This window comes from Sarcophilus harrisii, chromosome 1, assembly GCF_902635505.1.
Source record: "Sarcophilus harrisii chromosome 1, mSarHar1.11, whole genome shotgun sequence".
In the NCBI taxonomy this organism is placed as follows: Eukaryota; Metazoa; Chordata; class Mammalia; order Dasyuromorphia; family Dasyuridae; genus Sarcophilus; species Sarcophilus harrisii.
Genome location: NC_045426.1, coordinates 202,561,299 through 202,577,659, shown reverse-complemented (window position 1 = coordinate 202,577,659; position 16,361 = coordinate 202,561,299). Strand labels below are relative to the sequence as shown.

At 32.5% G+C, this 16,361-nt stretch overlaps 1 protein-coding gene across 4 annotated transcripts in view; it reads right to left on the bottom strand.

Annotated features, from left to right (window-relative positions):
• Nucleotides 1-16,361, bottom strand: part of PJA2 (praja ring finger ubiquitin ligase 2) — a 127,678-nt gene that overhangs the window by 25,788 nt on the left and 85,529 nt on the right. For 3 of the 4 annotated variants that reach the window (XM_031968653.1, XM_031968637.1, XM_031968639.1), the window contains one exon: nt 3,515-3,700. The exons of the other annotated variant lie outside the window; for it this stretch is intronic. In XM_031968653.1, the coding sequence (XP_031824513.1) occupies nt 3,515-3,700 (186 nt within the window). The remainder of the gene's footprint in view (nt 1-3,514; nt 3,701-16,361) is intronic. 4 annotated transcript variants of the gene reach the window in all.

Below are 16,361 nucleotides of genomic sequence, written 5' to 3'. Positions count from 1 at the left end.
AGGAAGAGAGAAATCCAGATTAGTATTCCGATATATCAAAAGGGAAAGAAGCCTATGGCATTACTTTAAACTGGAATGTCTTGGTGGGGTTGGAATTTGACAGAGTTCTGAGGACACTGAAGGCTGCCAGTTCTTTGACCATGGACATACTAGGGAAAACAACGTCCAGTAGCAGAAGCCCAAGAAATTGACAGGTCTTGGTGACTCCATTCAAGGGTGTGGGAGACAGTGAAGATTGTTCTGGCATAAAATTCCAAATTGTTAGATGAGACTAAAGATATGAGTAAAAAGAAAAAAGCAAATCATTATCAAAGATAAATCAGAGGAAGAGAGTAATTCCATTGTAAATGGGCAAGCAGCAAGGAGTTAAAAAAAAGAAATGGTTTGGTCACAAAAACTACAACAGTATCTGGAAGAAAATGGAACTATAAAGGGAAACTAGTGTTTTGGAGGAAAGAATTGAGACAAGAACTATCTGAACAAAAACAAAAGATAGAAAAAAATTAGAAAGTTTAATGTCTTCTATTTTTAAAATGACCTGGATAAAATAATCATTAGAATTTCTGAAAATCAGGACCAAACAAAAACTCTATATATTTAATTCTGAGGAATCATATCTGAAAACTGACTAGATTTATTAGATGCAGAAAGTAAAATAAAAATAGAAAACAGTTTTGAGGGTGCTTCAAAAAGAAATTTCAAATGAAATCTCTCTGGAATCTCATAGTCCAAATCCAGAACTTCAAGATCAAACTAAAAATATTGCAATCTACCTCTCCCCCAAAAGAGTTCAAATTATGACAGCTAGGATAAACAAAACCTGGCAGAAATTATGATAAAGGAGAAAAAACCATAATGGAATTCCTAAAATAATAATCTCTAGGACCAGATGGACTTACAGGTGAATTCTAGCAAATATTCAAAGAACAATTAAGTTCAACATTACATAAACTATCTAAAACTGTAATTTCTAATGGAGAAATGGTTAGAGATCTTTTTAAATAACATCAAGGATAAAGGAAGGACATTATTTGATATAGTTCTAGAAATGCTAGTTATAGGAATAAGGAAATTGAGGGAAAATACAAGGTATATTTATAGAATATATTAAAAATCTAGCAAACTATCTACTAAAACACTCAGATATTCCATAAATATAATTACAAAACACTCTTTGCACAAATACGTATCTAAATAATTAGAGAAATAGTAACTACTCATAGTCTGACTGTGTCAACATGAAAAAAAATGCCAGTGCTACACAGATTAATTGATTTATTCAGTACCATATCAAATTGACAAAAGGTTATTTTTATAGAATTAGAATAATAATTCTATAGGAGGAACAGAAGATCATGAATGTCAAAGAGAATAATGAATAACATAATAGGGAAATATTATTACATTGTAAGAAATGATGAAAAGAGATGGATTCAGAAAGACCTGGGAGTACTTGTATGAAATGATGCAGAGTAAAGTGAGAAGAATTGAGACATTTAAGTGAAATATTTTGATCAAAGCAATGACAAATCATTACCCCAAAGGATTAATGATAAAGCATGTTTCCCAGACACTGCCAATGAATCTGTTTTGCTCGTCATACCACAAGATTTTCTATTTCTGTGGGGAAAATATTGGTGGAAAGAAGGGCAAGACACTGATGGTGATGTTCCTTTCATCGCTCAAAAAGTAAAAGGAAATAAGTTATTGAAGCATTAAAAAAAAAAAATAGAAGAGAACAGAAGGAGATTCAGAGGGAGGAAACACAAATATGCAGATATTTGGAACTCTGGAACTAGCATGCCACTATAATGGATTGGACATTGGACTTGGCATTGGAAAGACCTGGGTTTGAATCATGCTTTGGTCATTCACTAGCTGTGAGACCCTGGAGAAGTTGCTTATATTCTGTTGGTCTTCCAGTGCTAATTATATACTTTAACTTCCCATTCTCACTCTCCTCCCTCCTTAAATTAATCTGTACATAATAGATACATATCATGTACAATCTTATTCTATTCTTTATATATGATTATGTTAAAGTTTATGGATTTTTAGTTTCAAAATACAAATAAATTTTTAAGTGTTTTAAAAAATTAAAATGAAACTCACTTATTTTTATAAAGTACTCACTTTTAAATGAATTCAGTTTTTCTAACAGAGAAGAAAATACTGTTTTTAGCTAAGAAGCATAGAATGAGTAAAAAAAAATTGAAAGGAAATCTAAATTACATTTTATCTATGTGTTGATGCTCTTTTTTTTTTTAATGCTTATGCAAATTTTTATTGCATCCAAGCAAGAAAAGAAATATAGGAAGAGATGGAATCTTTGAGTAGGGCAGCCTTCTCTGATGATGACAACAAATATGCTAATATTTCTTCTTTTTTCCCCTAATAATAAAAGGTAGAACAGTTTACCTAATAGAGAATATTTGCAACAACATATTCTTTCCTTTGATAAAATCTTAAAAACTTACAGTATTGATATAGCAAGAACTTAACATATCCACTAATTTTAAGTCAACAGGTGCCATGTAAATAATGTATAATATTCAAGCTATTGCTTGATTCACTGATTAAGATTTCTAATTGAAGTCCTCACAGAAAATTTGACTTGAAATAGCAAATCAGAAAACCTAATATCATATCAGAAAATTATTGTTTCCAGTTTAGAAAATTATACTAGAGGAGTGTTTGTTATTATTTGGGAGTTAGAAGTTGGGAAGATACTAGCAGAAGGCCAAGAAATACTAGGTATTATCAGTGTCCATTCCCCAGAAAAGGGTGAATTAGAACAAAGTTAAGAGTACAAAAAAACCCTTCAAAGTTAAAATGACATGAAAGTATAAGCTTTTAATAACCTCTTTCAAATACTTCATTTCTGTAGCTGGAGAAAGGCAATAAAAAGCTTGTTGTTTTCTGGGAGAAAAATTCTTTTAATGGAATTAGGAATAAATTATATTTTTTACAAAGAAGCAGCACTCTCTAATTTGCTTAGCAATTGCAGCTAGATGAGTAATAATCATTCATACATTTCAATTTCTCTGAAATATATACTTTGTAAATACACATAGAATTATTTTTAAAAATACCAGGGATTTTAGTATCACTCTTGTGTTTTAGTTGAAGAAGAATGAATCAATGATTTACTTGTGGCCAGTGAGTATTAGCAGAAAAGAGAATCTATTAAATATTTTGATCACTGTCCCTAATTATGAAAATATTAAAGCATTTAGATGGATATGTACCCTCACTGGTATTAATATTCATGCAGAGTTGACCTACCCAATAAATTGAAAACCCTTCTACCCTCTTTAAAAATATCTTCAGGATAACAAGGTAGCCATTCAGGTTGACTCTCAATCATGGATTCTGAATAGATTTTTGAATAAATCAGAAGTTAAAAAACACAACTAGCTCTCAGAAGTTAACCTTGACACTTTAATATCATACATATCTCTTACCCAATGAAAAAAACCAATCATATTATACCGCATAATACTGTAATACATACCTCCATTCCACATCTAAGTCTTCGCTCATACTGGAGTCATCCTCCAGGTTATTGTTCCCATCCAGCATGAAAAATCCTGGGTGTATAAAATGGCTGACAGGGTCATTTTCCTCATCACTACTACTTTCAATTTCTTCATGGTATTGCAACCAAGGAATTTCTCCCTCTTCCAAAGAAGTCTGGTCCCTTTTACATTTTTTTTGTGGGGGAAAAAGGATATAATTTTAAAACTTATTATAAAAATGATTTTATTAAAATTCTATCGTCTGCAAATGGATTTTAAGTTTTAAAAAGAACTAGTGTTTTTCATATTTTATTATTACCTGCACCAGTACTACAGTTTCTTTTTAAAAACAAAATTTATTTTCTTGACTACATACAGACAACTATAAATAACTGTAATGATATAATGAAAAAATGACCAGGCTGAGGTTCAGGGGACTTAGATTTCATTAACTGTGAAAGCTGTGTAGTCTTAAGCCAGATAACTATTTAGAATTTGGTTTACTTTTCTACAAAATGTGACTGGACTATATACTCCTTAACATTCTTTCTGTATATAACATGCTATGGATTTTTTTTTTTAACTTCATATGCTATTCTGTGTTCTTTCCTTTTGCAGAAAGAAAAAAATCCAACCACACTAAATAAAACAAACTATATGTGTTACCAGCACCTCTGAAAATATAGTAAAACATCAGCATAAAAGTGTCTACTAATTAAATCTGTCATACTCTGCCCATAGGGGTTCAGCTGACATTTATTTGTATCATATTTGTACACAAAGTTTATACATGAAAGGTTTATTTGCATAAATAATGTATACAAGATTACACTAGGGAATATTTAATCTACTTAAATGAAGTTTTTAAGAATTCTGGTAGTATACCTATTTACACAGAATAATTAATCCACCAAATATAAATGAGTTTTACCTTTGCACTAAAATAAGTCCCCTGAAACCTTTAGGTGGCAATATTTTCTTAGTAATTAGGTTGAAAATTTGATTTACACTTCAAGAAAACAAACCTATATAAAATAACTTTACCAAAAATAATTTTAAATTTGGAATTTTCAGTAATATAGAATTTGGTTTTTGCCCTTGCAAATAATTTTCTGAACATAAATCAGCTTTGCCCATATACTGAAGTAGCCCTGTGGGGACTCCTCCTTGGCAACAACTTCCTTAATTTATGCTAGTCATCAGATCTATTATCATGAGTAATCTGAAATTCATCTCAGCTTAGAATGATTAAATTTTTTTAAAATTCAAGGCTTCTTATTCAACTTGTAATATTAATTTTTCTATGGAATTTCCTAGAAATTCAAACCACTTTTAATATTATTCTAATACCAATGAATAATAACTAAGATTTAAATATGATTTTGAACAATTGTCTATTTTTTTATTTTTCATTCTTCTCTGAATCTCTGACCCTGTAAATGTAACAGATTTTCTGCAAAGTATAATGACATCCTAAGTAAAACATATAACATTTAAGAGTTAGGTACAATAGAAAGAATATTAGCAATACAGTCAAAGTCTAAGTTAAAATTTCACCTTTTATATTACTATTCAGATCAACTTAAGCATATCATTTAACTTCTAAGGACCAACTTCCTCATCTGTAAAATGAGGGTGTTGGGCTAGATGGTCTCTGAGGTTCCTTTCAGTTCTACTTCTGTGATTCTATAGATTTAAATATTCTGAAACAATTTGCCTTAATAGGATAAATGATACACACACACACACACACACACACTATATATATACCCTGACAATCCAAATCATTGTTATGAAAATTGAAAAAAAATATTAAAGAAAATTAATTTTACATTAGGGGGGCTGAACAATGCTGTGTGTTCTATGTACAAAGTTAAAATGGGGAAAAATATTTGGAAATTATCATAAATTGTTATATCATTACTTAAAATGTTATTTATAAGTTTGTTTCTTATGATTACTGAGTATCAGAGCAGGCTTTTAAAAGCATGATTTTAGTGATGTTATAATCAAAACCAGAATCCCATTCTGACATATAATTAATACTGAATAAATATTTATTAAGCATCTAATATGTACCAAGCATTGTTTGAAAATACAAAAGAAAGATGGTCCCTGTCCTTGAGGAGCTCACAATCTAATGGGGAATGCAATACATAAAAAGAAGCTGAAAAAAGGGGCAGAAAAAGGGAGAGAAAGGAGGAAGGGCCAAAGGGCACCTGGGTCTCATCATTTCCTTAAATGGAATATCTGGGAAGGGATCTCCAGATAATCATCTCCTGCCTTCTCCAAACCGGATTGGAGGGTGCCCAGAAGATACAGAGGAGTTATGTTTCAAATTTGAGGTGATCTTGTAGAAAGATGAATTTCTGGAGGGATGATGAAGACCAAAAGACCAGCCAGGAGGGAAAAGATGATATACACAAGTAAAAACCAATTCCCTCTTCTCCATACCCCCTAACAAACTATCATGCAGTACACCTAAAACTAAGATACTCCACTTCATTGCTCCCACCCCAGATCACATTGTTGCTGTGGCAGGTACCAGGAAAGATGGCCTTAGTGTTCTGCAGCAGTAGCTTTGTCTGCTTTTAAATTTCTAGTAGAATAATTTGCAAAGGATGAGTGGACATAGCTAGGTTGTTATCAACACTGTTAATCCACTCCATAGAGCATCATTCTCCTTTTAGTCGCTCAGGTCCTCAACCTTTTCATTACTCAACTCAAAATATTCTCTTCAAAGTTAACAATGACCACCTTTTAACCTCTTAATGACCAAATCATATAACTCCCTCATCCTTCTTGACCATCTTTGGAAGCATTTGACACTGCTGACTACCCTCTTCTCTTAGATACCAACTCCTCTATAGAATAGAAAAAAATGTTGCCAATCAAAATTCTCATCTGTACATTGAAATACAAAAGTATAATTTGGAACATATTTGTTGTTCAATCAGATCAAAGACATCAGGAAGGTGAGTATCTTAACTTGTAGGTAAGCTGGATTTATGTGAGGTAGGGCTGTGTAAAGTCATCAGGCTCATTCTGTCCTCTAGAGTCATCTGAGTCCAGAGACATGATTGTCAGGATGACTAGAGATGGCCACAGATATGGGAGACATTGGCCTTTTTAAGCCAAGATCTTTCTCAGGCCACAGTTTGTCTGAGGTAATACCTATTCAGTGATTCAAGGCAAGGTAAGAAATAAAGCAAAAAATGGCCTAGTTGAGAGAGTGAGCGAGAGAGAGAGAGAGAGAGAGAGAGACAGAGACAGAGACAGACAGACATGAGGGGGAGAGGGAAGAAGGGAGAGGGAGAGATGAGAGGGGACAGAGGGGACAGAAGGGAGAGGGGAGAGGGGCGAGAGAAGAAGGAAGAGGGGAAAGAAGGAGGGAGAGGGAGAGGAAGGAAGAGGAAGAGAGAAGGGAAGAAGGAAGGAGGAAGAGAAAATCAATCCTGAAGGGGAAGACCCTCAAGATTTCTAATTAGAACAGAAACAATTGTTATTTATACTCACTCTAAGGTATCAAAATCCAACGACCAAGTGAAGCTTGGGCTGATTACCTATTACTGGTTAATCAGTTAGAACCAGAGTAATTTGGATGTAAGGCATGATAATGCAGCTCAGTTTTTATCTCAAATGGGCTTTATCAAATCCTGGTTTTGCAAAGCTCTATTTCGAGAAATTATAAATGAAACCACAAGGGAAAAAGAGTTAATTGTCTTAGTTTATTTTTGGGGAAAAGAACTAGTAGGAAAGAGAAAAAGAATCTAGCCTCCAAACCCTAAGATACCTTGTGAAGTTTAAGCAATTTTTCAATGAAGAGTTTTAATAGCTTTTAAATTAATTTAATGCAAATATGAAAAATACAACACTTTCTGATCAGTGTACAAGAATAACAATGGTATCAGGGAAGATAAAAATTATAAGCCAAACTTCAATAAAACCTTTGTATAATTGATGAATGAGAATCAAAAATTGGTGTCATAACTTGTTAAGTGCAGCCAAAAATGTACTTCTTTCACTTTATACTTAAATTTCATTTTGAGCTATTATAACCGCTTCAGCCAAGAATGTATAAAAAAGAATCTGGAACCAGACATTCAAATCAATATGACAAAGAATTGATTGAACTCAAAAACATGAGTTTGTGCTTATCACAGTGACTGGTGTATGAAAAGTACTTAATTATTTATCGAATTAAACAATGTCTTTTGAGTATAGGAAGAACTGTTTGACTAATTTTATTTCTCCTTTTTTTTTTCCTACAAAGAAGGCTAATATATATGTTGGAAATGACAGAAAAATTGTTAGTAGGGAGTTGATAACTAAGATCAGAAGATATAAAGAGAACACATAAAGAGATGAATTACAAAGTATTGGGAAAATGGCATGTGTGAATCTAGAGTATTCTTTGAAAAACAATATAGAATGGAAGAATACTGTGGGACTGGAGAGCAAATATTGCCCTAATTTAAAAAAAGAGAAGAAAATAGAATCTTGAAAATATAGACCATCTAGTAAGCTAGAACTTATTATCAGATATTCATCAAATACAGGTGGTTCTCCTATACTATGCTCATTTCATTTTTTGGCAATGACACTAGGATATTAGATCAGGGAAATATTGTAGCCATGGTCTTCTAGATTTGGCAAAATCTCTCAAGTAATATGTATGGAAAATATGGAAAATGAGCTAAATAATATCATAATTAGGTAGATTCAGAACAAATTGAATATTCAGAGCTAGTCATAAATACTTTAAAGATGACTTGGAAAAACATCTGCAGTAACAAGCCCAGCGATCTATGCTTGTTCTTTTTTTCTTTTTTAAAAAATATTTTAAAAATTTAGCATATGGATAAAATCATATATACTATGCTTATCAAAACTGCGAGTGGCATAATGTTAGGAAGAACAGCTACAAACAGCCAGGACCCAAACATACTGTGTTCACAGTCAGGATTTTAAAAAAATCTTGACAGGCTAGAACACTGGGTTTAATCAAATAAGATAAAATTAACAGGATAAAATGTACGCTTGGGTGTAAAAACAACAGCTGCACCATTATAAGATGGGAGAAACATGGCTTCATTAGTTGAACTGTACAGTAAAGTTCATGCCATTAGAGCACTGATTGAAGAAAATGAAAATATTTGCCCTGGAGAAGACTCCTTGGAGATATCATAGCCACCTAAAGATATGAAGGGTTATCCTATGGATGACTTACATTTATTTTGCTTACTCCAGAAGAAAGAACTAGAAATAACAGGTGAAACTTGCACAGGCAAGTCCAGGCTTAATCCAAGATTAACTTCATAATTAAAACAGTGAAATTATTATTTTGTCTCATTTGAAGTCCTCAGTAGAAGCTAAATGACTTTGTTGGGTAAATTATAGAGGTTTAGTTTGGAAAAGATAAATTTTCAAGTTCCATGAATTTCTGTGACCCCAACAGTCTGCAGAAGGTGCAATATAAACTTCTGGCTGGTTATTTAATAGAATTAAAAAGAAGATTCAAGAGTGTTAAGGCCATGGAAAAATCGTACACAGCATAAACTTTAAGAAGTGCATAAATCTTAAAGAAATGGCTTCAGTAATATGCTGGCTATTATACTAACTTTAGAAATGTAGCAAAAGAATACTAGTTCTGAAAAAAGAAATGCCGTTCTGGAAAATAAGTTTATTTTATTATATATTTTGTGTAGTTAATTCATACCACCCTTGGGTACAAGATTGCAAAATCCATTAATGTATTTTATCCTTCATACCTTAAAACTATTTTCAGGATGGCACAAAAATACAGAAGGATACATAGTGACTTGAATAGATTATTCAACTGTGTAATTCAAAATAAAATGCTCTGATAAGGTCACAATCCTTTATTTGTTTTGAACTACTTCTGTTTACTTATGTACATGTACTCCTTACCATTAACAGAAATAGGGGCAGAACTTTGTATGTCTTATTTGCTTGTGACTATTTAGACCCCTCCCTCAATCACACTCACTTCTTTTTCTATTCTGGCTTATATAATTTCTATAAAAAATTGTGTTTAATCTTCCTTTGTTTCAAAAGAGAATGAAGTTCACCTGAGACTCACTGTCATTACCATCCATGTTTATATAGTCTTCTCAGGCATTCCTTTGATAAGAAAATGTCAAGTTCTATCCTTTCTTTCTCCCTTCTATATTAATGCATTCCTTCTTTTTTCCTTTAAAAGGAATCTCATAAAGAACCCATCCATGATCAGGATCTGTTTTTCTTATTTATATTCCTTGATATTTTAAAAAATGTGATGGTTTTCAAAGGACATCTTTTCTTCTCTCCTATTTGAATGTTAGTAGTGATGAGATAGTTCTTTGTAATTGCTCAAATAAATTCATCTTTCTAGGTTTCTCTTAATGTTTGTGTTTATTTTTAAAGCTCTTTTTCAGCTCAATTTTTTCCATTAGGAATGCTTAAAAATCTTTTATTCCATTAAAAATCCAACTATATTTAGCTTGCAAGATAAATTATTCTTGGTTCTTAGCTTTTGCAATACTGTGTTACCACGATCTCTTATTTTTATTAGATGTTTCCAGCTCTTCTGTGATCCTGACTACATTGTGTTTCCTTCTGGGTGTTTGAAATCTTTTTTTTTCTTTGATGTTAGAGATCTGGTTTTTGGCTGAGACATTTCTGCCTTTTCTTTTTAGACTTCCTCTTTCAGGAAATGATCAATGAATTCTTACAAACTTTCTTTGCCTTCTGGTTCTAATTAGTCTGGGTAATTTTTATTTAAAATTTCTCGAAATAAAGTATCCAGTTTTCCTTCCCTACCATAGCTTTTGGAGAATCTGAGTAATTCTTGGATTTTCTCTTCCTGACTTGTGTTTCCAGGTCAACTGTTGATATCAGATATGTTACATTTTCTCCCATTATTTTCCAATCTTTTGATTTTGTTCTAACATTTCTTGCTGCCTCAATGAGTCCTTGATTTGTTTGGTCTATCCTAGTTTACAAGCATTCCACTTTTGGGGGAAAGACTTACCGATTTCTCTTGTAAGCTACTTGTTCTTCTTCTAATTCTTTCCACAAGAGTTTGCATTTCACTTTTATTGATTCCTTTTTTTCTATGTATTCTTGAAGACTAGAGTCTTTGTGAAAAGTAAGTAGAAATTGTTTGACTAGGTTTTGTTTTTCTTATATGCTGCCTATTGCCCACTGCTTTTTCTGGGGTCTCCTCAAGAGAGTTCTTTGCTCCTCCTACCTCTGGACACAAAACATTGCAGGTTATACGTCTTTGGTCATCCCTGATCATGCTGACAATGGCTTGCTTTGAAGGATTCCTTTTCTTATCATCCATAGGCTGACTTTCTGTAAAACTCTGAGTGAGAGAGATGTCACTGTAGTTTCTCATTAGATTTTTTGGAGTTGGTATGTGATCTAACTCAAACATTGCTTTTCTTATTGCCCCTATGAAGCTTTAGTCTCTATCCTGAGTTCCATTTTAGCATTATCAACTTTAAAATGGGAAATCTGGAACAATAGTCACCTTTATATAATATCTTCAAAACAGAACTCATTATTTCCAATCGTATCCCCAATATATCCTTCTTCTGACCTACTTAGTTATTAAGGCACTATCATTCTTTCAGTTCCCCAGGCTAATAAATTATTCAATGTTATATCTGATACTATATCCACCCAAAAATGCAGTCACCAAACCTTATTGTTTCTCATTTCCATAGCAAGCCTTGATTCCACCTACTTCTCTCTATCCACAAAGCTACCATTTTTAACTCAGATCTTAATAATCATTTAAAAACCTTCATAAAAATTTTATTAGATTTAACTAGCAAAAATCTGCCTTCTCATATACCCCCTTACCAAAATTTCCCCTTTCCCAAATAGGAATATAAGAAAAACAAAACATTATAGTCAAACAATTTCTACACTGGCCATGTCAAAAAAAAAATTGCTACATTCTGCATTTTGAGTCCTTCACTTTCTTCAAGAGATAGTTAACACCTTTAACCATTAGATAGTCTTCTGGAATTGAGATTGGTCATTACACTAAGACTTTAGAACAACAGTATTCCATTACATAACTTGCTTTTCTATTCCCCAATTTATAGGCAACCCCTTCAAATTTCTGTTCTTTGTTATCTCAAAAAGAATTAGAAATACTTTTGTACATCCTTAGAGTCTGCTCTGCTTAGTATTAATCCTTCCCTTAATGTATTTTTCCTCTAATTCCCCTTCCATCATTTTCTGTTATTTTCCTGTTGCATGAAATGTATTTCTATACACACAACTGTTTGCATACTGCTCCTTCTTCTGATCAGTTCAGATGAGAATGAGGTTCAAGGTCAGATGCTGCTCTCTCTTCTACACATTTATAAAGATGTCAGATAATTTGCTCTAAAATCATAAGAACATAATAGATAATAAAACATATTCCCAGATTTTGTCTAATTGGATTCAATCAATGATGTAAGATGATGAAAGAGTTCAGAAGACAATATGTATTATCTTCCTCAAACTGAATGCACACAAATTTATCATTGTTCATTTAGGTTTACTTTGTTATATTTGTCTTCATTCCTGTGTTTGAATTTTAAAGTTTCCATATAACACTGGTCCCTTTTATGAGGAACACTTGGAAATCCTCTATTTCATTATAAATCCAATTTTTTCCTCCTCTATAATATTATACTTCGTTTTTCTGGGTAAATCTTGGTTGTAAGTTAACATCTTTTGTTTTCTGGAATACTGTATTCCAAGTTCTTAATTCCTTTATAGCAGTAGTTGATCTTGATTGTCCTCAATAGTTAATTCTTTCTCTTTTTTTCTTACTTCCTTTTTCCTCTCTTTTTCTTTATTCTTTCTTTCTTTCTTTTCCTCTTTCTTCCTTTTTCTCTCTCTCCTTACTTTTTTTCCTTATTCTCTTCCTCCTCCTCTTTCTCCAAAAACTCTGGATTTTGACCATCACATTCTTGGGAGTGTTGGGGGAGTTTCATTCAAGAGGTGATTGGTGGATTCTATTTCTACTTTGCTCTCTGATTCTAAGAGATCTGGGTAATTTTAAAATTTCTTGAAATAAGATTTTTAGGGGGTTTTTTGATCACAGCATTCAGGTAGTTTAAGAATTCTTAATTTTTTTTCTCCTTTCTTTTTTTCAGATCATGTTATTGTTGTTTAGCTTTTCATTTTAATATTTCTTGTTGCCTCATGGAGTACCTCCTCTTGACCTAATGGACAGCCTTTTCATAAGCATTAAAGTGTTTCTTGTATAGGGTATTCCTAGACTAATCATGTCCCTATAGTCTGCCTCTCTCTGTCAAGTTGAGATGAGTTGAGACAAATGACTCAATGTGACTTTTTCTGATTTCTCCATCACGAATAGATCTAATACCTTTTCTAAATCTGTTCAAAGGAAATTTATGGAGGAGATTTCCTTGTACTAATTCCTATCATTTTGCCATTTTGGTTCTGTATCATTTTTTTTAATCTGGATTACTGCAATAGTCTCTTAAGAATACCATTTAAAGTAGCCCACAACCACATAGGAGACACCACATGTGGCCCACAAATCCTGAGTACAATCCAAATTATATTAAATGAAATTGTAAAATACTTTACAAAATAAATAAAAACACAATAAAACATAGATAATGTTACATTTCAAAACTAAGTCAATATGCATCTTGCAAGGATTCTAATGTATGGTTTCATGGACCCCCATTCCTATTTGAATTTGACTTCTGGTCTACAGTAGAATATCATTTATACAAATGTTTCTATTTTTAATAATACAATTGTCAAACATGCGTACTATTTGTTATGGATTGTTCTCAAAGTTTTGTCAGAAATTGGAAAGTACATACAGGCATATAAGTTCATGGTTATCTTAGCTGACTTTCTGGAAAATAATGAAGTCTATGATACTTCCAAGTGTTCAGTATTTTAAGACTCCATTATTTTAATGCCTTGAATTTTTGTTGCTTATAGCAAAGATGTTTTCTATATATCCATATTTGATAAAGCCCCAGCTGTTACTCTCATCTGGACTTTTTAAAAATGTAATTATATTTTTCCATGAAGTTCACTGAGGACTAAGGAGTTAGAATATAAATTTGGTGGCAATTTTGTCATTCATGGTGAAAATATTACAAAAATCTTTGCAGATTAAAAAAAGTAACTTTAATGGGGTCAATCCTGTATTATGAAAATAATTATTAATTTTAATTATAATTGAATAATATAATACTTATCTCTATATTACATAATTGGAAACACTTTTTTTTACACTTAAATCATTTGATGAATCTATTACAAACTTCGCCAACTACTCAATACACAATCAACTGAATCTTACTGACTTAAAGGTGACAACACTGCATTCTCTTCAAGAAAGTGTAAATAAATAGAATGTAAGGTCCTTGAGTGTAGGAACTGTTTTGTTTTTGTATCATCTCCTGGCACGGCTACTCAAATATAGTATAGATATGACAAATACTTGCTGAACTGAATGGCTTGTGGATAATTCCAATGTATCTATTTTTTTTCTTAAGGCTTTATGTAGCTTCTTTGATGAAACAGTTAAGAGATGATTATTCCACTCCAACAAACAATACAACAAAAACTCAACAAGATCCTAGGGCCCAGAGCAGAGACACAAGGCAGACCAAAAATTATGTTCATTTATTAATAGGATTTGTGGCAACATGGTATAGTGGATAAAGAACTAGTCATTACTCAAGACCTGGGTTCAAAGCTTCCTTGGATGTACACTGGTTATGTGACTGAAGATAAGGTTACATAGCAGTTGCCAAGATACACTAAAAGAGGGAGTGTCCTAATCATTGTGCTCCCTACACAGAAAAATTCATAGATTTGAAACAAAAAATTCCAAACCCTTAATTGTGGGTAATTATTAGCCTGTTTTATCTATACACTAAGTATGAAATCTTAAGTAAATAGAACAGAAGAAAAAAATCTATAAGAGTCAGAAGAACTAGGCACGAATTTTGGCTTTACTTCCATGTGTATCCTCCATCAAGTTTCTAACTTTTGGAGTTCTATTTCCTTACCTGTAAAATAAAAAGATAAGACTACAAGAGATCTAACTCTAAATCTATGAGCATAGGTCAGTATGTCATTGATCTCATAAGTATTTCTATACTAATACAGACTGCTAACCAGCCATATTTTCTCATCTGGTGTGATTTTTAAACATGTTCTTCAACAGCTTTTTCTCAAACTCAATGTTCGGAAGGGTTTCTTTCTTATAGGTTTTTTTATACTTTACAGGTACAAGTACAGATTTTGGGGGGACGTGGGAGGGGAAAGGAAAATGCTATCTGCATAACTAATTTCTCGCTTTCCATAAAGAATCAATCTATCGCATTTTCTGCTCATTTATTTTATTAATAATCATTATGTAACTTCTTACAAGGAAGTGATTCAATAAAATTCAATCAAGTTTTATTTAAGTGCCTTCTTTTTCAAGGCATTCAGAGACAACATGATAGGGCATAAAGAAAGGTGAATCTGGAGTCACAGAATGGGTTTAAGTTCTGCCTCTGACACACATTACTTATTTAATCAACGTAAAATCTTTCAAACAAGTCTCTATGATTTTCAGTTACTAACAAGTAGCTGCCCTGGACAATAAGAATAGAAAAATAGAAACAAATAAAAATTCCTATTCAAACCTAGATCCAGGTCAACCTTCTTCCCAGGGACATACACAGTAATTTCAAAGGATTAGCCATTCAACTGTATGTCATAATATTGACTTTAAGAACTTTTTATTAATTTACTTTGCTCCACAGAGACCATCATATTGACTTCTTTTGAATAATGATAAATCTCACTGAGGAGGCAAAATAACACTTGGAGACAATGCAATTAGCACGAGCATCTGGCGTATCTCACCATTTAAATGGAATTCTTCCACCTTGACCTTGGCATAAGATATCCTTCATGGTAAAAACTTTTGACAAACATTTAGCCCCTTGTTTTATATCTCACTTGACACTGATGTCTTGCTTACTCTATATGGCTGTGTCAGCAAAGAATCTTATAAGATTTTAATACATGTATAAGACTCACAGTTGAAGAGCATCCTTTAAAATTCCATTCTATTCTGCTGACTAACACTATTTTAAGAGAAACAACAAAAACACAGCAGAATTTTGTATTCTCTGTAACTTTCAGTCAATTTAGTGACATTCTTTAGATGTGATCTGAAAGCAGAAAAATTTATAAAAGCTCATATATTTCTTTCACATTTTCATCAAGGACACACCTTTAATCTGTACATAAGTCATTTTTATAAAGATGAAAAAAAGAATGTCATTTTTATAAAGATGAAAAAAAGAATGTCAGTTGTTATTTATTGATGTCTTCCTAATTGTCTTTTGGGAAACATTAATATTTTCTGTGATATATTTGTCTGTATCTTGTCTTCCCTCTCACACGAGATCCAAAACATCAAAAGAAAAATAAGTTACATTTAAGTACTTAAATACTTAGAGCTAACTCCTAACTAGCAAAACAACAATCTTGACTCTTTACACTTTAAAACTACAGCTTTTAAGACACAGTTATTTGGAACTGCCTGTACTCCCCTTCACAAGCGAGACCACTCTGTTTCTGATGGCCAAGGCCCTCAAAAACAAGAAGTCCTCACTCTTTTCTTTCTTGATTCAAGCTACCTTTTTCTGCTCATGCCTGAAACTGCTAGTAGTTTTGGCCAAGAAAATCCAGTCAGAGACAGGGTCACGGTTGATCTATAGGATATCCACCCATAGAACTTCTTGGAGGAAGCTCTGATGCAGATTGAAAACACAC